Below are 24,157 nucleotides of genomic sequence, written 5' to 3' on the forward strand. Positions count from 1 at the left end.
AGTATTCATGATGTCTGAGGGCATTAGCAGTTTACTAAGAGTAAATAGGTGTGTAGCGATCTTATGACAATGTTTCTCTCTCTCTTTCCTTCCCCACAATAATGACAACAGTTGTTTCTGCTGATTTAGTGTTGACTTGGTGCCAGACACCGGGCTAAGCACTTCCCATGCAGTATCTAACTTAATAATGTAGTAATTATTGGTGGAGCAAAAGGCATTTTCTTTTCTTTTTTCCTTCTCTCCGTTATGGACTTGACAGATTATTCTCATTAACCCTAATGTACTTGTGAAAAACCCCCTGCAGAGGTAATCAGAAACTTATCTTTTAAGTTCTGTTTTAAAAAGTTATGTATGGGGGCCGGCCCCGTGGCTTAGCGGTTAAGTACGCACACTCCCCTACTGGTGGCCCGGGTTCGGATCCCGGGCGCACACTGACACACCCCTTGTCTGGCCATGCTAAGGCGGCATACCACATACAGCAACTAGAAGGATGTGCAACTATGACATACAACTATCTACTGGGCCTTTGGGGAGGAAAAGGGAAAAAAAGGAGGAGGATTGGCAATAGATGTTAGCTCAGAGCTGGTCTTCCTCAGCAAAAAGAGGAGGATTAGCATGGATGTTAGCTCAGGGCTGATCTTCCTCACAAAAAAAAAATAAAAGAAAAGTCATGTATTTAAAACACTTAGTGAAACCTAAATTAAAGTTTCAGGACACGGAACTGAAAATAACCAGTTTGAGACAAGAAACATTAGATATTCTCCTCTTCTTTATCTACAACTTTCAATTAATTTACCTCTTTTTAAGTCATTCGGCCCTCACCTCTTCATTCGTAATAACACCATGCCACCTAAGGTCCCCATCCATCCTCTCCACTGTAATAGCCTTCAGTAGCCTTGCACTGATCTTCTTTCTCAGCCTTGTTCCAAATACCATTCCATTTTTTTTTATAATTTTTATTTATTTATTTTTCCCCCAAAGCCCCAGTAGATAGTTGTATGTCATAGCTGCACATCCTTCTAGTTGCTGTATGTGGGACATGGCCTCAGCATAGCCGGACAAGCAGTGCGTCGGTGCGCGCCTGGGATCCGAACCTGGGCCGCCAGTAGTGGAGTGCGTGCACTTAACCGCTAAGCCACGGGGCCGGCCCTCCATTTTTTTTTTAAGGATTTTTTTTTTCAGGTGTACGTCATTATACTTCTATTTCTGCATAGATTACATCATGTTCAGCACTCAAATACCAATTACAACCCATCACCACACACATGTGCCAAATTATCCCTTTCACCCTCCTCCCTGCCCCCCTCCCCTCTGGTAACCACCAATCCACTCTCTGTCTCTATGTGTTTGTTTATTGTTGTTATTATCTACTACTTAATGAAGGAAATCATACCGTATTTGACCTTCTCCCTCTGACTTATTTCACTTTGCATAATACCCTCAATGTCCATCCATGTTGTCACAAATGGCTGGATTTCATCGTTTCTTATGGCAGAGTAGTATTCCATTGTGTATATATACAACATCTTCTTTATCGATTCATCCGTTGATGGGCACTTAGGTTGCTTCCAAGTCTTGGCTATTGTGAATAACGCTGCAATGAACACAGGGGTGCATGTATCTTTATGCATTGGTGTTTTCAAGTTCTTTGGATAAATATCCAGCAGTGGAATAACTGGATCATATGGTAGTTCCATCCTTGATTTTTTTTTTTTTTTTTTTTTTTTTTTTTTAAAATACTTTTGTTTATTGCAGTAACATTGGTTTATAACATTGTAAAAATTTCAGGTGTACATCATTGTACTTCTATTTCTGCATGGACTACATCATGTTCACCACCAAAATACTAATTACAACCCATCACCACACACATGTACCGAATTATCCCTTTCACCCTCCTCCCTCCCCCCTTCCCCTCTGGTAACCACCAATCCAATCTCTGTCCCTATGTGTTTGTTTATTGTTGTTATTATCTACTACTTAATGAAGGAAATCATACGGTATTTGACCTTCTCCTCTGACTTATTTCACTTTGCATTATACTCCTCAATGTCCATCCATGTTGTCACAAATGGCTGGATTTCGCTGTTTATGGCTGAGTAGTATTCCATTGTGTATATATACCACAGCTTCTTTATCCATTCGTCCCTTGATGGGCACTTAGGTTGCTTCCAAGTCTTGGCTATTGTGAATAACGCTGCAATGAACACAGGGGTGCATGTATCTTTATGCATTGGTGTTTTCAAGTTCTTTGGATAAATATCCAGCAGTGGAATAACTGGATCATATGGTAGTTCCATCCTTGATTTTTTGAGGAATCTCCACACTGTTTTCCATAGTGGCTGCAACCAGTTTGCACTCCGACCAGCAGTGTATGAGAGTTCCCTTCTCTCCACATCCTCTCCAACACATGTTGTTTCCTGTCTTGTTAATTATAGCCATTCTGACGGGCGTGAGGTGATATCTCATTGTAGTTTTGATTTGCATTTCGCTGATAGTTAATGATGTTGAACATCTTTTCATGTGTCTGTTGGCCATCTGTATATCTTCTTTGGAGAAATGTCAGTTCAGGTCTTTAGCCCATTTTTTAATTGGGTTGTTAGTTTTTTTGTTGTTGAGATGCATGAGGTCTTTATATATTTTAGAGATTAGCCCCTTATCAGATGTATGGTTTGCAAATATCTTCTCCCAATTGTTAAGTTGTCTTTTCGTCTTGTTGATGGTTTCCTTTGCTGTGCAGAAGCTTTTTAGTTTGATGTAGTCCCATTTATTTATTTTTTCTATTGTTTCTCTTGCCCGGTCAGACATGGTGCTTGAAAATATGTTGCTAAGACCGATGTCGAAGAGCATACTGCCTATGATTTCTTCTAGAAGTTTCATAGTTTCAGGTCTTACATTCAAGTCTTTAACCCATTTTGAGTTAATTTTTGTGTATGGTGTAAGGTAAGGGTCTACTTTCATTTTTTTGCACGTGGCTATCCAGTTTTCCCAACACCATTTGTTGAAGAGACTTTCTTTTCTCCATTGTATGTTCTTGGCTCCTTTGTCAAAGATTAGCTGTCCATAGATGTGTGGGTTTATTTCTGGGCTTTCAATTCTATTCCATTGATCTGTGTGTCTGTTTTAGTGCCAGTACCATGCTGTTTTGGTTACTATAGCTTTTTAGTATATTTTGAAATCAGGGAGTGTGATACCTCCAGCTTTGTTCTTTTTTCTCAAGATTCCTTTAGCTATTCGGGGTCTTTTGTTGTTCCATATAAATTTTAGGATTCTTTGTTCCATTTCTGTGAAAAATGTTGTTGGAACTTTGATAGGGGTTGCATTGAATCTATAGATTGCTTTAGGAAGTATGGACATCTTAACTATGTTAATTCTTCCAATCCAAGAGCATGGAATATCTTTCTGTTTCTTTGTGTCTTCTTCAATTTCTTTCAGCAATGTTTTATAGTTTTCAGTGTACAGATCTTTCACCTCTTTGGTTAAGTTTATTCCTAGGTATTTTATTCTTTTTGTTGCAATTGTAAATGGGGTTGTATTCTTAATTTCTCTTTATGCTACTTTATTGTTAGTGTATAGAAATGCAACTGATTTTTGTATGTTGATTTTATATCTTTATATCTTCCAACTTTACCGTATTCGTTTATTACTTCTAAAAGTTTTCTGGTGGATTCTTTAGGGTTTTGTATATATAAAATCATGCCATCTGCAAATAGTGACAGTTTCACTTCTTCCTTTCCAATTTGGATCCCTTTTATTTCTTTTTCTTGCCTGATTGCTCTGACTAGGACTTCCAGTACTATGTTAAATAGGAGTGGTGACAGTGGGCATCCTTGTCTGGTTCCTGTTCTTAGAGGGATAGCTTTCAGTTTTTCACCATTGAGGATGATATTAGCTGTGGGTTTGTCATATATGCCCTTTATTATGTTGAGGTACTTTCCTTCTATACCCATTTTATTCAGAGTTTTTATCATAAATGGATGCTGTATCTTGTCAAATGCTTTCTCTGCATCTATTGAGATGATCATGTGATTTTTATTCTTCATTTTATTAATGTAGTGTATTACGTTGATTTATTTGCGAATGTTGAACCATTCCTGCATACCTGGAATAAATCCCACTTGATCATAGTGTATAATCTTTTTAATGTATTGTTGTATGCGATTTGCTAGTATTTTGTTGAGGATTTTTGTGTTGATGTTCCTCAGTGATATTGGCCTGTAATTTTCCTTTTTTGTGTTGTCCTTTTCTGGTTTTGGTGTCAGGGTAATGTCGGCTTCATAGAATGAGTTAGGGAGCTTACCCCCCTCCTCAATTTTTTGGACGAGTTTGAGAAGGATAGATATTAAGTCTTCTTTGAATGTCTGGTAGAATTCACCAGGGAAGCCGTCTGGTCCTGGACTTTTATTTTTGGGAAGGTTTTTGATTACTGTTTCGATCTCCTTACTGGTGATTGGTCTATTCAAATTCTCTACTTCTTCTTGATCCAGTTTTGGAAGGTTGTATGATTCTAAGAATTTATCCATTTCTTCCAGATTGTCAAATTGGTTGGCATATAGCTTTTCATAGTATTCTCTTATAATCTTTTGTATTTCTGAGGTGTCTGTTGTAACTTCTCCTCTTTCATTTCTGATTTTACTTATTTGTGCCTTCTCTCTTTTTTTCTTGGTGAGTCTAGCTACAGGTTTGTCAATTTTGTTTATCTTTTCAAAGAACCAGCTCTTGGTTTTATTAATTTTTTCTATTATTTCTTTAGTCTCTATTTCATTTATTTCTGCTCTGATTTTTATTATTTCCCTTCTACTGATTTTGGGCTTTGTTTGTTCTTCTTTTTCCAGTTCCTTTAGGTACATTGTTAGATTGTTTGTTTGAGATTTATCTTGTTTGTTGAGATAGGCCTGTATTGCTATAATCTTCCCTCTCAGAACCGCTTTCGCTGTATCCTGTAAATTCTGGCATGTCATATTTTCATTTTCATTTGTCTCCAGGTATTTTTTGATTTCTTCTTTGATTTCTTCGTTGACCCAGTCGTTGTTCAGTAGAATTTTGTTTAATCTCCGCGTATTTGTGGCTTTTCTAATTTTCTTCCTATAGTTGATTTCCAGTTTCATAGTGTTGTGGTCAGAAAAGATGCTTGGTATTATTTCAATCTTCTTAAATTTATAGAGACTTGTTTTGTGGCCTAATATGTGATCAATCCTGGAGAATGTTCCATGTGCATATGAAAAGAACGTGTATTCTTCGGTTTTTGGATGGAACGCTCTGTATATATCTACTAGGTCTATCTGTTCTAGTGTGTCATTTAAGGCCAATGTTTCCTTTTTGATCTTCTGTTTGGATGATCTATCTGTTGGTGTAAGTGGAGTGTTAAAGTCCCCTACTATTATTGTGTTACTGTCTATTTCTGTTTTTATGTCTGTTAATAATTGCTTTATATATTTAGGTGCACCTACATTGGGTGTGTAGATATTTACAAGTGTTATACCCTCTTGTTGGATTGTTCCCTTGATCATTATGTAATGCCCTTCTTTGTCTCTTTTTACAGTTTTTGTTTTAAAGTCTATTTTGTCTGATATGAGTACTGCTACCCCAGCTTTCTTTTCATTGCCATTTGCGTGGAGTATCTTTTTCCATCCCTTCACTTTCAGTTTGTGAGTGTCTTTAGGTCTGAAGTGTGTCTCTTGTACGCAGCATATATATGGGTCTTGTTGTTTTATCCAGTCAGCCACCCTCTGCCTTTTAATTGGAGCATTTAGTACATTGATGTTTAAAGTAGCTATTGATAAGTATGTACTTACTGCCATTTTTTAACTTTTTTTTCTTAGTGTTTTAGTAGTCCTTCTCTGTCCCTTTCTCCTTCTATACAGAATTGATGGTCTCTTTAGTTTGACCTCTGTCTGAAAGCTCTACTCTTTAACTCCCCTCCTCCCTCCTTTTATGTTTTTGATACATATCTAACCTCTTTTTTGTGCATTTGTATCCATTACCATCTTATCATGGAAATAGATAATTGTTCCTATTTGTGGTCTTCTCTTTTCCCCTTAAATTAGTCCCTTTAACATTTCTTGTAGCACTGGTTTCTTGGTGACAAACTCCTTTAATTTTTGCTTGTCTGGGAAATTTTTGATCTCTCCTTCCATTTTGAATGATAACCTTGCTGGGTAGAGTATTCTTGGCTGTAAATTTTTTCCTTTTAGCACTTTAAATATATCGTGCCACTCTCTTCTAGCCTGTAAGGTTTCTGCTGAGAAGTCAGCTGATAGCCTTATGGGGCTTCCTTTGTATGTAACTTGTCTTTCTCTTGCGGCTTTTAGGATTCTCTCTTTATCTTTAATTCTTGACATTTTGATTATGATGTGTCTTGGTGACGGCCTCTTTGGGTTTATCTTGTTTGGGGCTCTCTGTGCTTTCTGTACCTGGATGTCTGTTTCCTTCCTTAGGTTAGGGAAGTTTTCATATATTATTTCTTGAAATAGATTCTCTGCCCCTTTGTCTCGCTCTTCTCCTTCCGGGACACCTATAACATGGATGTTAGTGCACTTGATGTTGTCCCAGAGGTCTCTTAGGCTGTCCTCACTCTTTTTAATTCTTTTGTCTTTTACCTGTTCAGCTTGGGTAATTTCTTCGTCCAACTCACAGATCTGTTCTTCTGTATCCTCTACTCTGCTTTTGCGTCCCTCTAGTGAGTTTTTCATTTCCAGTTTCGTATTCTTCATTTCTGATTGGTTCTTTTTTATATCTTCCATTTATTTGTTGACATTCTCAAAGAGTTCATCTATTCTCCCCAGATCAGTGAGCATCCTTAACACTCTTTGTTTGAACTCTCTGTCAGGTAGGTTGCTCATTTCTCTTTCACTTAGTTCCTTTTCTGGGGTTTTGTCCTGTTCCCTTACTTGGGATGTATTCCTTTGCCTCCTCATTTTGCCTCTTTCCCTGTACTTGTGTCTACATATTAGGTAGGTCAGCTACGTCTCCTGCTCTTGGATAGGTGACCTTATGTAAGTTATTTCTTAGGAGGCCTGCAGCGTGCTTCCCTCAGTTCTCAATGTTCCAGGGGTGACCCCTATGTGGTTACGTGTGTCCTTCTGTTGTGGCCTGTTTGCTCTCTCTGTAGGTACCCAGGGAGGCTGAATTATGCTCCTCGTCAGCTCTTGTAATGCTCAGCTGTTTGTAGTTGTTGTGGGCCCTTCAGTCTCTTTATCAGGTGTGGGGAGCCCCAGCACAGTTGGCTGCAAGTTCTAATAGCACATTTGTGTTGCAGTATTTCTTTTAAGTGAGTAGGCCCCCAGCGGGGCAGGTTGTTAGGCTGAGGGGCTTACAATTGCTATAAGCCTCCAGCCTTTAGGTCTCTTGTCAGCTCTCTGAGGATTGCAGCTGGGTGGGGCTGGCCTCAGGCACAGGAGCACCCAATTGTTTCAGGCTTTGTAAGGTGGGGCAAACCCCCTATGTGTGTCTTTGAGAAGCACAAGTCTTCTGCAGCTGACAAGCCCTGCCTCCCACAGGTCCACACACACAGTCAACACAGTCCTGCCCCGTGTGCGCGCCCCAACCTCCTGAAGTGGACCCGGTCTCTCCACAGCGGGAGCCCCACACTCTCCACCCACTCCTTGTGCACACCCTGCCCCACTGAAGTGGGCTCAGTTGCCAGGCTGCAGAGAATCCAGTCACCAATCTATGCAGGCCCACAAGTTGCCTGCGGGCTTGTTGTTGGGTGGGGCCAGTCTCTAGAGTGGGCTGCCTGCCCTGGCTGAGCTGGATTAAATCGGTGCTCTAGTGGGTGGGGCAGACCTGGGCTAGCAGGCCCCAGGGAGAACTCCAATGGCGTCTGTGTCAGCACACCCACACCGGGCCACAACAATGGCCGCTGCCAATGTCCCAGTCCCTGGAGAGGTCTCACCTCTCACTGAGATGCACTCAGGACCTATAAGGTGAGTCTCTTTTCAGCAAAGCACTGTGCACCTTTCATTCTGGTGATTTTCGGTTGCTTTCTGAAACGGGTGAGTTTGCGCGTGGGCCCTTTAAGAGCCGGTTTTAATTTCTTTGTAAACCAGCTTTTCTGGGGGTACACCCCAATGTTTTAGTAGCAGGCAAATACCATTCCATTTTAAATGCAAATTTACCCATGTAACATAAGAGCTTCTTTCTGGCTCCCTATTGCCATTATTTTCTCATATGACGAATTTTTCTAGAGCGTCTTTTACACGTTGGGCACTATCCCATGAGCTGAGGATATAGTAGTATACAAGAAAGATAAAGGTCCTGGCCTCCTTGAGCTTAATTCCAGTGAGGAAGACTGGAAAACAGCACCCAAAGTGCCTGTAATTTGGCCTTTGCAAACTTCCAGTCTCATCTGCCTCAAACTGTAAGCGCCAGCAAAGCTGAGTTTCTTACACACACTGTGCAATTCTGTGTCTCAGAATGCTTCTGATGTTCCAACCTAGATGTTTCCAATTGTCATTTAAAGCCTAAACTCAGATGTTACCTTCTTCAGTAATCTTGCCTAGCTCCACCCTCCAACCTCCTCTCCCCACCGGATTAGGTGTTTCTCTACCCAGCGGTAGAACCAGTTCTGGGATGGAGATTCTTGATTTATGGTATTTACTTATTTCTGTGGTTTAAATAATCCCACAATGGCCTATTTCAAGGTGCCAGTGTGAACTGAGTTGGCTTACCAATTTTGTGAAAATTTAACAGTTGGCTTTTATGAGCTAGAACAGGCTGGCTCTGGCCCACCATGGCCTCCACTGTTCTACCATAAAACCTAATATTTAATTTATTTATTCTACCTTTTTTTTTCTACAAATAGCTGTTAGGCACTTAGTGTTCTACAGTCTGTGCCATAGCACTAAGCATTTAAAAGTTAGTCTGTTGACTATATAAATATATATAGTTATATATATAGTTTCTAGCACAGAGAGCTCAGTCTAGAAGGGGAGAGAATAAAATACAGTTTTAATGGGGCCATAATAGCAATGAACTCAGGGTTTCATACAAAGGAAACTTAACCTATACATGTTAGGTCATAAAAAATTTTTGATGATGGGGCCGGCCTGGTGGCGCAAGCGGTTAAGTGCGCACGCTCCACTGCAGCGGCCTGGGGTTCGCCGGTTTGGATCCCGGGCACGCACCACCACACCGCTTGTCAAGCCATGCTGTGGCAGCGTCCCATAATAAAGTGGAGGAAGATGGGCACGGATGTTAGCCCAGGGCGAGTCTTCCTCAGCTAAAAGAGGAGGATTGGCAGATGTTAGCACAGGGCTGATCTCCTCACAAAAAAAAAAAAAAAAATTTTTGATGAATGAATGAATAAATGATTACGTATATGTTTGGATGTACGTTAGACATAGAAGTGTTCACCCTAGAACAAATTGTCTTCTTTCGTAGAAGACAATGAAGATAAGGTAAAGGTAAAGAGATATCTGAGATTGAAGAAATTCTCGATCATGTCATTAAAGGAAGAAAAGTTGTTGCTAAGCATAAGTAAGAGGCACTAGAATGAAGTTAAAAAAAAAGAAAGGGAATTCTAGTGGTTTGGCGACACCTGCTTAGGGAAACCTTGGGTTGCTGCATTTATTATTAAATAGAAAACAAATATCACTTAATAATAAATTATTTTGTGCTTTCCACAGATGAAAATAATCACTTGGTAGTGTATATTTTTCGAATTTTGATTGGAATTGGATCTGCTACTGTTCTTCTTTGTCTCTTGGGTTATTTGGGAATTTACAATGAAATCAGATGGCTCCTAATTCTGGTACGTATGTCATTTCAATAGCCTGAATTTGTATCTTCAGTTTTCTGTGTCCAAGTCACACAAATGGGCAATAATGATTTATGTCACCATAACATTGCGGTAGAGTATGCCCTTGGGAGTAAGGCAAATAAAGTGCCCTCTCCCAAGAAACTTTTCTAGGTTGAATTTTCTTGGTGAGTTGTCCATGGATCGAATCTGGACTTCAACACTTGCACACTTAGATGTTAATTTTCAACACAGAGTCAATAGGAATCGGTGTCCTAGGGTGAACTACAATTAACCAAACTTGAGAATCTGAAGACTAAAATCGGAATAAAGTGCGTTGGAGTCAATAAGCAATGCAGATTAGCAAGGAAAAGGATACATGTCCTGTAGTCAGCACATTTTATCCCTGTGGGCATGCCGTGTGGGAAGCTAACTTATAGCTGAGATCACAACTTACTGTTTAACAAAGAGAAATATAACTGCTGAGAGGACCAGACGCTGGCGTCTGACTAGCACACGCTCTCTCCCTAGGCATGTAACATGAAAAGATAAATTGCAATCAGGAGTATAGACCTGGACCTGAGCCATTTACCGTACTTGTGGCAGATATGGATCACAATTCACAGACTCAGATGAATTATAGCTTTTAACATTTTCTTTAAATCAAATCAGTTCAGTTCTAATTCACAGGCACTCTCCTGTCAATCAGATAGGAATTCAACTTTAGCTATTGTGTCTTTTACCAGGAAGAATGCAGAGTTGCTTAGCTGTTATGTAGTGCTGAGAGTCTGGGTGGTCACTCAGGACACTGATTATCAGTCTACACTGGTTACCATGAAAGCACTCACTTTCCTGGCTCACATGGTCCCTTCAGGTCTACTCATTGTGCTGTTTGAATGGCCTAGAGTGGCAAAGGCAGGGCTGCTCTTCATCCAGTATATACCAGTTCAGGCATATCAGTGGAACCCTTTTGTGAAGGATTTGTAGCTATTATTTCAGTTCCTTCCCTGCAGTACTCCTCCCTTGAGACATTCAACCACACTCGCCCAAGACACAGCAATTAAAGGAGCCACACGTGACGTAGGGATTAGTTGTGGCCTATTGTTAAATATTGCTACCTATTATTATTTGAATATTACCCCTGGCAGAGGCATTTTAGGTAATGCTAGAAACCACACTTGCATTTCCCTCTGGGGTCTTGCCACTTCATCAGGGCAAAGCCAGAAAGCCAAGTGCTAGTCCCTGTTGCTCTGGGAACCCACACCTCTAGGATCAGTCTCAGAATCTTTTTAGTCTAAAAAGAGACCTCACTCTCTCTTCTCAAAGGCTCAGCCTCTCTTCTCAAATCTTATCTTACTCTTCTTCCAGGACACTTAGCATAATTTTCTCATTGGGCTTCTGATTTTAGATATGGAAACCAGGACAGAAATGGCTTGCAGGAAATTTTTGATTGTTCTCTTTGCCAAAAATCCCCATTTAGGCAAGAGGGACATAGAGCCTGCTACCAGTATAATGTTGGGGAATGGGACTGGGAAGGAAGGGGGAACCTAGAGGGAGAAAAACAGAAACATCTTATAAGTTTCCACCTCATATGATTCAAGTATTAATGTCCTCCGGCTGAGAAAGCCTGGTAGACCCCATCGTAAAGAATATACATGATACTAAGACTTGACAGCTTAGATCCTAAAGCCAAGACACCACTCTCCCTTCTGGTCACTCCATGGAAGGGGACTGCTACTTTTTGTAATCATGACGCTTCTGCTCTTCTCCTCTGAACTTACCACTACTTTCCTGATGGACACATTTTTCCTTTAACCATGTTAATTCAAGTTATGGGCAGTCAAGTTATGAGTAAATGTCATAGGCCTTACTGCTATTCTGTGGCTTAAAGGTGACTTTGCATACCCCTACTCTAATCAAATGATATTAGTTCTGCAGTTTAACTCATCAGAGCAATTTTACTTCCCTCTTTTAAAAGTGCTTAAGCAGTATCTCACTGTGCTCTGTAAGTGCTAATAACACATAAATACACTGAATTTTTCTTATTACTGTAAACATCTAACTGCTGTTAAAAGATAACTTTCAAATGTAAAATCATGACTCACATATATGTAAATGAGCATGTCAAAGACTTTATTTAAATAAGTAATTAATAAGGGAAGCAGTAAGAAGTAACAACTAGTTGAAATGAGAATTAGATTTGTGGAGATTTATATACTCTATTATTCATTTGTATTTCCGTGAATAGAAATCATTTGCATTGCTATGGACAGGAAACCTTTGTATTACTATTGGAATTCTCTAGGTTAACTCTATAGACTTGAATACAGTGATAGCTTAGTCAAAAGTAATGTTTCATACCCCACATGAGATCAGAAACCTGATAGGATCCACTAGACAACAACCAGCTTGCCATTAAAAAGAAACCCAGTAATTTTTTTTATTGTGTAGCAGAGGAAGAATATTCCTCTACCCTCTAGGTTCTTCTGGCTGGTCTAAGAATTAAAGTGACATGAGACAGAATAACAGGAGAAAATGAAACAAATTTAATATCATGTATACATGGGAGAAACCCAAGAAAACTGAGTAACTCACCAAAATGGCCAAAGCCACCACCTTAAATACCATCTTCAGCTGAAAACAAAGGGGGATGTTGGGGGTAATGATTTGAGGCTTCAAAGAAGAGGAAGGCAATTCACATGGAGGTGGAAAAGCAAATGTTTGGTAAACAAATGTTTGCTATGCCTTGCAGAAATAATGGGACATGGAGAGGACTTGGATCAAGTGGGCCTTCTAGGTTCCTCCCTGTCTACCACACCTAGTTCATATTACACTATAGTTATCTATGGCAATAGCTCCTTCCTGGAGCAGGCCTTCTATCTTAAATTCTTTTAGTCAGTTAGGGGGAAAGTCAAAGTTTCTTCCTGAGTCTTGTTCTTAAAAATAATCAAGCCAAAGAGACACATTTTGGGGTGGCAAATTCTGATCCCTCACAATTGTTTTGCACAATTTTTCCTGCCTCTTCCAATCTCTTATTAGTGAAGATTACGTGAGATATTGTATATAGAAGTATTATAAATCTAAACTTCTAAACAGGTCTAAAGACCAAATTTTTTTTTTCCTTTTGTGAGGAAGATCAGCCCTGTGCTAACATCTGCCAAGCCTCCTGTTTTTTTTTTTCTTTTTGCTGAGGAAGACTGGCCCTGAGCTAACATCTGTGCCCATCTTCCTCCACTTTACCTGGGACGCCGCCACAGCATAGCTTGCCAATTGGTGCATCGGTGCACGCCCGGGATCCAAACTGGCGAACCCCGGGCGGCTGCAGCGGAGCACGTGCACTTAACCGCTTCTGCCACCAGGCCGGCCCCTAAAGACCATATTTTTATCCCTAAAATTTTTGTCTCTGAAAATAGGAAATGTAATTAAGCATTTTAATGGACTATTTTAAAGTATTAAATGTTTAAAATATGTGAAACTAAGAATACTAACAGTAAATCATTCTTATATTTTTAGTTAGTAAAATATTTAGACAGCTAACTTTTTAAATTATTATGAATTCTAGATAATATGTGTCACTATGTGCTGCTATGATGAAGAAGATTGCAGTGGCCATGAGTTTAAAAAAAATAGAAAATAGTCAAATAAGTGTGAAAATCATTTTATTTGGTTTTGGTTAGGAGTATTTTCAGTTTTCAAAGAAATAGTCCAAATGTACATACAGACTTAACTTTACTATTGCAGTTGCTTTTGTTATTTTCTGTTTTGTTTTTCATTACTTTTGCATGATGGAATAGTTTACATAGTAGGTCACCATTTAGTGAGTTCTCTAGTTTTAGCAGAATGGGGTGTTAAGTGGAGGTCCAGATAATTGAATTCCTCCATCTGACAGTTTTAGATCTGAATGAAGAAGCATCATCAACAACTCCATTAGACCACATAGTCTGTTGAGGTTATCATGAAGTACAGTCGGCCCTCCGCATGCACGGATTCCGCATCTGTGGATTCAACCAACCATGGATCAAAAGACCTACAGTGGTTGCATCTGTACTGAATATGTACAGACATTTTTTTCTTGTCATTATTCCCTAAACAATACAGTGTCACAACTATTTACATAGCAGTTACATTGTATTCGGTATTATAAGTAATCTAGAGGTGATTTAAAGTATACAAGAGGATGTGTGTAGGTTATATGCAAATACTATACCATTTTATATGAGGGACTTGAGCATCTTCAGATTTTGGTACCTGCAGAGTCCTGGAACTAATCCCCCGTGGATAACAAGGGATGACTGTACTGTCACTTCTTTCTACTGTACTCTTATCTAAATGTTCATTGATTTTTTTCTTTGCCTTTTGCTTTCAATAATTTTTTTTTTTTTTTGCTAAGGAAGATTAGCCCTGAGCTAACAACTGTGCCAGTCTTCCTTTATTTTGTACATGGGTTGCTGCCACAGCATGACTGACAAGTGGTGTAGGTCTGCGTCTGGGATCCAAACCTGTGAACCTGGGCCGCCGAAGCAGAGCATGCCAAACTCAACCACTATGCCATGGGGCCAGCTCCTGGTTTCAGTAATTTTATTCATGTACATCAGGGCAGGAAACTTCAGCAATACCTATGTATATTTTAAGACTGCATATTTCATATGATATGCATTTTCCCATCATGGTAGCATCTAAAAATATATTGGAAGCATAGTTGTAATCTCTTTTTTCTTATGTTTTAGTATGCAGTACTGTTGATGTGGGCCTCTGGTGTTCAGGTTGTACTTTCAGCACTCATCTTCACAAAGAAAGAGGAGGTATGAAACGATCATCCTTTTTTTTGAAATCTAAAGAAAATTGGATACTTTAGATTATTGAGACCTGTAAACCTATAGTAAAAGCTAAAGGTAAATGTCTTTGAGGAAAAAAAGATTCAATGGAAGTTTGTTATTGTTAGTACCGTCCAGTTGATTCTGACTCCTAGTGACCCTTTGTACGGCATAGTGGAATCCTGCCTGGTCTTTTGTGCCATTCTCTCATCTTCTGGTGCTAATTTTTCAGAAGTGGGTGGCCAGGTCCTTCCTAGTCTGTCTTAGTCTGGAAGCTCTGATGAAACCTGTCACCATGGGGGACCCTGTTGGTATTTGAAACACCAGTGGCATAGTTTTCAGCATCACAGCTGCCACAGTATGACAACTGACAGACGAGTGACTCAGGCCGCAACAGGGAGAGTGCCATATCTTAACCACTAGACCACAGGGCGGCCTCAATAGAAGTACCAGAATTCTATATAGGAAGGGGCCAGGGGACTGGAAGGGTGGGCTAGGAGAACTTTAACTCTGTTTGCAGAAGGTTGAGAATGTTGCTGTAAATAACAAAGTATGTGAGGGAAGAGGAGGTGAGGATGCTAAGTGTGGGGAATCCAAATTGGCCCCCCAGCCAACCTGGCTACCATTACTGACCCAATCACTACAGTATATTCTATTTTTGTAAAGAAATACCTTTAGACTTGTACTAAGTTGAAATTTAGCAATTTCATTTAAATAAGATGTACTGAATAATTCATATATTTTGCACAGGTATGGTCGTGAGTGATATAATTAAATTATTTAAAAGAAGGTTTATATTTATCAAGTTCGGTTCAAAAAAGCACATAATAAATTGCCTAAAAAAACTTCTTGGTAACAAAACTTACCTATTACAGCCTACAGTTTCTTTTAATTCTTTAAAAAATTTCAGGGGCCGCCTGGTGGTGTAGTGGTTAAGTGTGCGCACTCTGTTGCAGCGGCCCGGGGTTCGGATCCTGGGCGCACACCAACTCACCGGTTGTCAAGCCATGCTGTGGCAGCATCCCATATAAAGTGGAGGAATATGGGCACGGATGTTAGCCCAGGGCCAGTCTTCCTTAGCAAAAAGAGGAGGATTGGCGACAGATGTTAGCTCAGGGCTAATCTTCCTCACACACACACACACACACACACACAGACACAAAAATTCAGTGTTTCAGTGTAGTCTTTGTATCACAGGAGATTGTCTTGTGAAAAGATCATGGACTTGAAGTCATACAGGTCTGTGTATGACTAGATATAAAGCCATTTAACAACCCTAAGCCTATGTTTTCATCTGTAAAATACGGTTAATACCTTCTACCTTATAGAGTTATCAAGTGACAATTTATAAAGTTCCTGTCATAGAGTAGCCGTAGAAGAGCTCTCTTCCGTCCCTTCATTAATTTTGAGGGTGTGGCTGATTAATCCCTATGCTTCCTAGCCTTCAAATTCTTTCTATATATAGACTCCTAAGTAATGACCAACTCCAACAAAATCTTTCCCATGTAACACCATTGCCCTCCGACTGTATTTGCTCTCTTGAGACCTAATCACCAAGGGCCTATTGTTGATGGCTTGGCATTTGGAGCTAAAATTTCCTCTGTCTACATTTCCTCTGTCTACATTCCTCTGTCTACATCTACATGTGTATGTATATGTATGTGTGTGTGTGTGTACATACAGCAGGTGAGTTCTGGAAAGCTGTTTTGGTGGCAAAGCACCAGGTCCCAACCCATCAGCCTCTAACTTTTGGACTTGGTGATAGAACCTGAATATAACAATTAAGGACCCTTAACACGTAAATATAGTTTATCAGTTTCATTCCTATTTACTTAAGTATTATTCACATATTCTTCTCTACTTATTTTAAGAATAATAAGAACTACCAGTTAGTAATAACCACCATGTGCTAGAGACTGTGATAAGCACTTTATAGACATTATATTATTGATTCTCACAACTATCTGTAGAGATGCAGTATTAGTCTTACTTTCTAGAACAGGAAGGTGACGAGATTGAGAGGAGAAACAGTTGCTGAAATATGCCGTGGGGAAATGACAGAGCCTAGACTCGAACCCTTATTAACTGTTCCCAGAGATAACAGCTTTGTTTACATCAGTTTGTTTTCTACATTCAAACTGGATTAAGCTCTTACGAGCCTTTAAATCTTTTATGCCATTTACAGCATCTAACTCAGTGTTGGAGATGCACTAGGGCTTCAATGGATGTTTGTCAAATTGAGTATGTGTGAGGGAATTTTATTCATATAATAATCACAAAGATTATACATGAAACTCATTTTCCCTCTTATGTACTAATGTTTGATTCATATGCACTCTGGATCTCCCAAGTAATGCTTTAGAGAGGAAATGAGAACTTAAGTCTGCCCACTCCCCACAACAATATAAAATGGAAAGACATCATTTTCTATTCTAAATGAAAATTAACTTAAAGAATAAGTGAAATAGATAACTTAGAGATCTAAATAACATTTTACATTATTCTAATCTTCTTAAGTATATTAAAACATAGATACATAAGTCACTGCATAAGAGTTTAACTTGTACAGATGTTTTCATTATTGTAGTATTCCCACCAGTTATTTAATTTTTGTTATTCAAAGTCAGCATAATACAATGAGAAATCATTAGACTAGAATTCAAATGAACCATATTTAAAAGTATCAGCTCTTCTTCTTTATTCATTGTAAACAAAGCAAATAATTAAATTCTCTGTGTATCTGTCTCCTTGGTCATAAAATGTGAATAATATCTGTCCTTTCTACCTTTTGGTATTTTTGAGGACCAAAGTAGGAATCAGTTATGAAAGTCATATAAACTTTTAAATGATCAAGTAAGTTTCTATTAAAATTTACTGAGCCAGCCCTTATGGCCTAGTGGTTAAAGTTCAGCGCTCTCACTGCTTTGAAGGCCCGGGTTTGTTTCCCGGTCATGGAACCACACCACTTGTCTGTCAGTTGCCATGCTGTGGCAGCAGGTCACATAGAAGAACTAGAAGGGCTTACAACTAGGCTATACAATTATGCACTGGGGCTTTGGGGAAGGAAAAAAAAAAAGAGGAATATTGGCAACAGGTGTTAGCTCAAGTTGACTCTTTCCTTGCAAAAATAAAAATCACTGGAGAAAGCTTTAAAAAAAAACTTACCTCTGCAATGTCTAGATTTTAAAATAGCAGTTTTGCCCTAAACTTTCAGATCTGATTGTTTTTGTTTTAGTATTATGAAAGGATAATTTTTTAAATTAGAAATCATAATTCTTATAAAAATATATAATAGACACAGGCCAATGATTTTATTTAACATCTAATTAACGTAGGAACCAGTATGATACAAAATCTAATTCAAAGGAGAGTCCAAAGAGAAGACACTTGTAGCTATAGTTTTCTACAACTTACAAAGTTGTAAAATAAGTTAAAAACTACGAAAGGTACAGACTCCCATAGAATCAGAGGACCCTAGAGAAGGCCTAGTTTCTTGAAAAGATACTCAGTAATCTTTTTTGGTCCATTTCAAAGTCTTTCACAATTTTTCCTGAGGGTATAAGAAGAGATGTAGAACCCTTAGACATTCAGAAGAATAGCACATAGCTTTCTCCCTAATCATAAAATAAATCTAATGTATTCTTCCTACAGATCACAATGTGAAAGACCAAATGCCTCAACACTCACTCAGATTGCTAAAAATAGTTATAAGGAAGAAAAAACAGTTAGAAATAAGCAGAAAAGAGCAAATTGACTTTGAATACTCTTTTATGAAGAACCATAAGGAAAGTTTCTATCAAATTTTCACTTTTAATACATTTTTTTAACAGGTTCACCAAGTGTGGCATGAACAAATTGATTTAGTCATTTCTCAATATGGATCTAAAAATATGCCTGAAGACATCCCCAAGTGGACTATTCTGAATGCTGTACAGAAAACAGTAAGACAAAATTAGCATAAAACTAAAAATTCGCTGTCAGAGGTGACCACTGTAGGGTAGGGAGGAGAAAGGGAAGCGCAGGGGATAGAGGTGGAGGAATGAGAGGCTTTTGTAATTCTTCCAAACAAACTGGGTGGAATATCACTGTTCCCACTTACAAATCTTGAGTTTTATAACTTATATCTTTTTGTAACTGATATCTCCTTTTCTGGGTGAACTAATGTGCATTTTAACCTGGTTTCACCTGTAAAGGTGTTGGTGGTCTTCTGCCAAGTCGAGTAATCTGCCCTGCTGCACCTGGGCGGCGGGAAAAGTCCCTGCTGGCAGCAGAGTGGTACAGCCATTACCGTTTGAACCTGAATGTCAAGACTGCCATGCAGTAGCTGTGTGACTCTGGACAAGTAACCTTTATGACTTGAGGTTCCACATTAGTAAAATGGGCAGAAGAACCCCTCCCTCTGGTTGGCAGGAATAAATGAAGTAATATATAGAATAGATAGAAAGCCTTGGGTCTGGGACATAGTAAGCAACTAATATTTTTTAGCTAATGTTTTTATGATTATTATTTCACAGTTCAGATTGTTCTGGGGAGGGTAAGGGAATTGGTGTTGTCAACCAAATGGTTTACAGGACTAGATCAGCACCTGGAACACAGTCGGTGCTTGATGAAGAAAACAGCAAACATTTACATAGCACCAGGCCCTTCTGTAAGTGCTTTGCATATATTGACTTATTTAATCCTCCCAACCCAAGGAGGTAAAGAACTATTATCCTTGTTTTATACATGAAGAACAGAGAAATTCAGTAACTTAGTGTCACACAGCTAATAAGTGGCAAAGCCAAGATTCAATCCCAGGCAATCTAGCACTAGATTTTGTACTCTTAACTGCTACCTTTGATGCCTCACATAAAAATAGTTATTATTTTTAGTACAGTTAATAACAGAAATGCATTTTAGCAGAATTGAAATGTAATTATAAATGTTTTCACTTGTCTTATTTTTTCCCTGATGTATATGATCTTACATGTATTGCATTTTCAGATTGCATTATGACTGATAGCAGAGTATCGACCCTTCCTATGGTCATAAACTGATAAGCAGGAAAACAGTTCTATGTACAACATTACTACTATTAATGAGAATCCAGCTGACCGTTCCTAGCCATGAATATAATGAAAATAGTGTATGTCAGTTTGACTGGTTAAACCAGCTTTCAATTTCCAAACTCTAAAGCACTATTTCAGTCATTCAACATATCCAAGATTGTGCCAAGATTGTTGGTACATGTTGTAATATAGGCAGTACTGGTGTTATAACTTTCAATAACAAGTTTAGAAAACAATGAAATACTTCAACTTTCTCTTATTTTCTGGGTGACAAATATATAAGCTGATTCTTTCACATTCTCCCAACTCAACTTAATAAGAGCGGAAATGAGACATTTCTTAGATGTTTGATCATTTCTATGACTATTTGCCTTATCATCTTTTTTGGTTCTTTGTGGCAATTTTTCACACAATACAAAATTGAAAGTTAACATCTCACATTAATCCTAAGAAAATAGAAATAACCCTGAATCTGAATGTACATTAAACGCATATGGCGGTATATTCTGGATAAATATAAAGAGAACTGCTATGGGGTTCGGAGGAAGATATGGCTAAGGTGATTCTCTCTTCTATATTCTGGCCCTAAACTTGGTTTGCAGCTTTCGTATATCAAGTGTATCCTCCATCCTGGGCTCCTATAAGATAAATTCCGATGTAACAATTTCATCCAAATACAGCCCACTTATATGAGTAGAGATCTTTAGCTCTGGTTAACATCAACAATAGCAGCCACAAAGTAATGGATTAAACACATAAACAAAAATATACTGATTTGTTTATTCACTACATTTCAAAGGAGAATAACCTAATAAATTCATCACATAAACTGCTTTAATATGCATGGGAATCATATAATTGACTGCATTTTGAATATTTTATAGTAAAATTCATAGACTCTTTTTCCTAGTTACAGTGTTGTGGCCAACACAATTACACAGATTGGATAAAGAATAAGCATAAAGAAAATTCAGAACAAGTGCCATGTTCTTGCACGAATTCTACATTGAGAAAGTGGTTTTGTGATGAGCCACTGAATGCAACTTACCTAGAGGTAAAAATAAGTCAAGGCTTCTCCAAGTGTTTACAGTGCCTTCTTTTTCTTTTTTTTTCCAAGTCAATTTAGAATTCTGAGCAAATTTTTATATAAAAACAATGTTATTCATGATGATAAGGTTCATAAGCTACTTCACTAAATTGAACTTATAATTAGGTGAATTGTAGTATTATTTCAGGTATATAATAAATAAATTAAATAACCTTTCTGGGAGTATGTGATGTAAGTGCTCCTAGAACTTGGGATACCATCAGCCTTTCTCGCCAACACTCCTTCCCAAATTCCTGCAGAGAGAGGAGGCACTTTTGGCAAAACTCTGGTGTATAGGGTTGGTAAGTGAGTTGCAAGAGTAAAGAGCATGGGGATTGGCAAAAACTGAAGGGTGGGGACCCCGGCAATGACAAATGTGGTGTTAAGTTAAATGTGGCAGAAGCAAGAGTAGAGGTTCATCTGGAGCAACTGCTATTTACGGGGTGTGAACCATTGATAAACTAGATGTTTCCAGCCCAAACCTTCTAATACTTTGTATAGTTTATATACGGATGTTATTCTAACTTTAATAAATCATTATTAAATGATTATGTATATTTAAATTACAAAATTCATTCGTAGATAGAGCATTATGCTTTTTAAAAAACTTCTTCTATTTGAAAAATAATCATTTTAGGTGGTGGTATATATCCTGATGAGTTACAATAGCCTGCAGAAAACCAAATCCCTCTCAAAACTTAACAAATTTCTGATTTCCATTACATGACAACATCTTAGCAACTTTAAAAGTAGCAGCTGAGGTGTCCTGCTATCATATGAAGCTCCCTAGACTAAAAAGTCCAGTTTCCAGTTAGACATTGACTTGCTTTTTAGACTTTGGTAAATTACTAATCTCCATGTCTCTTCTTCTTTGTAATACAATTATGTATAAGAACATTTCCATCTCCAAGTCCATCTAAGTAATTTCTTTTCCTTAGGGTTGTGAAAATAAAATCAACATATGGTATCATGCTAATGCTTTAACATTAATTGGAATTAACTTTGGACTTTTGGCTTCAGAGGTAAGCTTTTGTTCATATGTTTAAAGATAAAAAGTATTAAGTATTAACTATAGAGAATAAACTGTAAACAACCAGGTGGAGACCTAATTAGACAAGTTAATCCAATAGGAGCCAGGACTTGGAGACTCTTCAAACCCGGCTGAAGTATAGGCCCAGCTGGAGGTGATATGCCTAAATCAGCCAAGTGGTTGGAGCCTGTTAATAAGTGATCATCCTGGCAGGTATTGATTTCATTGCTTTGTGATATAAAAATAATACTTCATATCTCGGCAGTGAGAGCACCCTGTTGGGCAATCTGCAAGTTGGCAAACTTCTGAAATCTAGGCAGGTGTTTGACATTAGTAAATCTACTCATATACTTAGATTCAGTCATATACTCATTCGTTCATTCAATACATTTGGAGAGGGAGAACATATACTGTGTGTCAGGTACTGTATTCGATGCCGGAGATACAATGGGAAGCAAAATAGACATATTCCATGACTTTCAGGATGCCACTGCAGAATTGAGATTCAGAAGCAGGACTTCATTCATTCTTCAGTCTCCTTGAAGACTAATGAGAGTAAATGAAGCCTATGGATTCAAAGAAACTGTGAGACTGGATAGGTGATTACAGTGTAGACTGTAACATTGGAATGGATTTATAATGCATAGTTTGGCCAGAATAGGACACTGAATTTAATTTTATGTTGATCCACAAAGCACTGACCTAAATTTCCACAAATTGTTTTCAACTGGTAGCAGTTTTAGTCTCAGAATGGTGGTAAGCCAAGACATTCTTATAAGCATTAATATCATTCTTTTGAAATGTTTATTCTCTATTGTGTTATGCTGAGGGGGGATAGTAAGACAAGACTGAGGAGGGATGGTATCTGTGCCGCATTTTATCCTCTGTCCTTTACACACCACCTTTCACGATCCTATGCCAAAAAGAGGCAGTTTTGTAAGACTGATGAAATAGAAAGTTGATGAACAAAAACAGATCAGCAGTTCAGTAAGCCATCCGATGATAACCCATGTGATTAAAATTGAACAGTCTATTCCTTAGTGCCCCCTATAAATGAACTTGGTGACACCTGGTTTATTCTAGAAGACTCACTCTGCAGACTTCTCATTAACAACCATATGTACCTTAGTCTGAAATTTCTCACCCTCTTTAATCCTTTTTCCCTTTACAGTATGCATTTTGGTGATCATATAGAAGTGTTAACTTTACAAATTACGCTTATTGATTATATTTTGATCTTTTATTCTTTCCTTTTCTTCCAGGTTTTGCAAGTCTCATTAACTGTTTCTTTCTTCAGACATATCAAGAATAGAATATATGCAGAAATGTGATCTTTGGATTTTAATTCATCCAGAAGAAACCAATTAAATCTCAAAATAATCACATGTATTCTTTTTTATTCCAAAATAAAGTTTTGAATTACATTAATTAAGTTTAGCGCTTATTGAAGTCATTGGTTATATGCAATATAGAATTATTGAATATTATAATAAATTACTCCATGAAATTTTCATTAATTTGGCTTTTCAGATATCAAATTCTGTAGTTCAGAACTTTACGTTGACTTATTTTCCAAATTCAGAGGATATTATTGCATATACTGAATTCAAAATCTGGTTAAGTATCACCATATGTTTTTAGTTTCCTATGTAGAAAAAATACCTATATAATATTCAGAAAATACTAATTAAGTAAGCAATTATAACATGTAGGTTTCATTTGCAACTTTTAAGGAAACAATGCTGATTTATAGGAGATTTAAAAGAAAGATTGAACTTCATGACACTGATCTTTAAACTGAACTAATCATTTATTTTTCTTTTCTGATAATGCTTGCAAGTGGATAATAAACTTAAAATTTTAGAGATTTGGATATACTTTGGTGGCAATAATAAAATATTAAAATAATAATAAATTTTTAACTGTGGCAAAAATAATATGTTCTAAATGATCACTGAATTCATACTCTTTACTTTCTCCTCATTTTCTTCTCTTTTTCTTTACGTTTTGATCAATGCGTGCATGCACATTTCTCTGAAGGATATAAAAATAACCTACCTGTTCTGTTTTCCTAACAATGATATTGTGAGAACAGAAAAAAAGTCCTTTGAAAAATAAAACGTTCTATATAGTTATGAGGTTTTATCATATCATTGTTGTCCTTAAAGCAAAAGGCTGCCTTGACTTTGAGGAAATGAAGAAAGGATGGATTACCTGAAGATCCCGCATTGCTCCCGCTCCTATAGAAGGCTCGCTCTCATTTACTAATTCAATCATATCTCTTTTCATCCATCTGTCCAGTACATTGCAGATTTCAGAGACCTATGGACTTTTTTTTGACTCAGCACGAAAGAAAATAGAATAACCATTTTCTCTAAAGCAACCTGTAAATAGATATGCCTTCTATTCTTTAAGGAAAATGCTATCTTGGGATTTAAAGCT

General features: G+C 37.9%; 1 protein-coding gene across 1 annotated transcript; it reads left to right on the forward strand.

The window, feature by feature from the left end:
• Positions 1–9,440: 9,440 nt before the first annotated feature.
• Positions 9,441–23,097, forward strand: TSPAN19 (tetraspanin 19). The gene is made up of 7 exons (XM_087448612.1): positions 9,441–9,477; positions 9,582–9,751; positions 14,464–14,538; positions 18,381–18,491; positions 20,509–20,652; positions 21,624–21,707; positions 22,978–23,097. The coding sequence occupies exons 1-7, from the start codon at positions 9,441–9,443 to the stop codon at positions 23,044–23,046; spliced, it is 690 nt and encodes a 229-aa protein (XP_087304738.1). The 3' UTR covers positions 23,047–23,097.
• Positions 23,098–24,157: the final 1,060 nt, after the last annotated feature.

This window comes from Ceratotherium simum, chromosome 25, assembly GCF_057802395.1.
Source record: "Ceratotherium simum simum isolate JZ-2026a chromosome 25, ASM5780239v1, whole genome shotgun sequence".
In the NCBI taxonomy this organism is placed as follows: domain Eukaryota; kingdom Metazoa; phylum Chordata; class Mammalia; order Perissodactyla; family Rhinocerotidae; genus Ceratotherium; species Ceratotherium simum.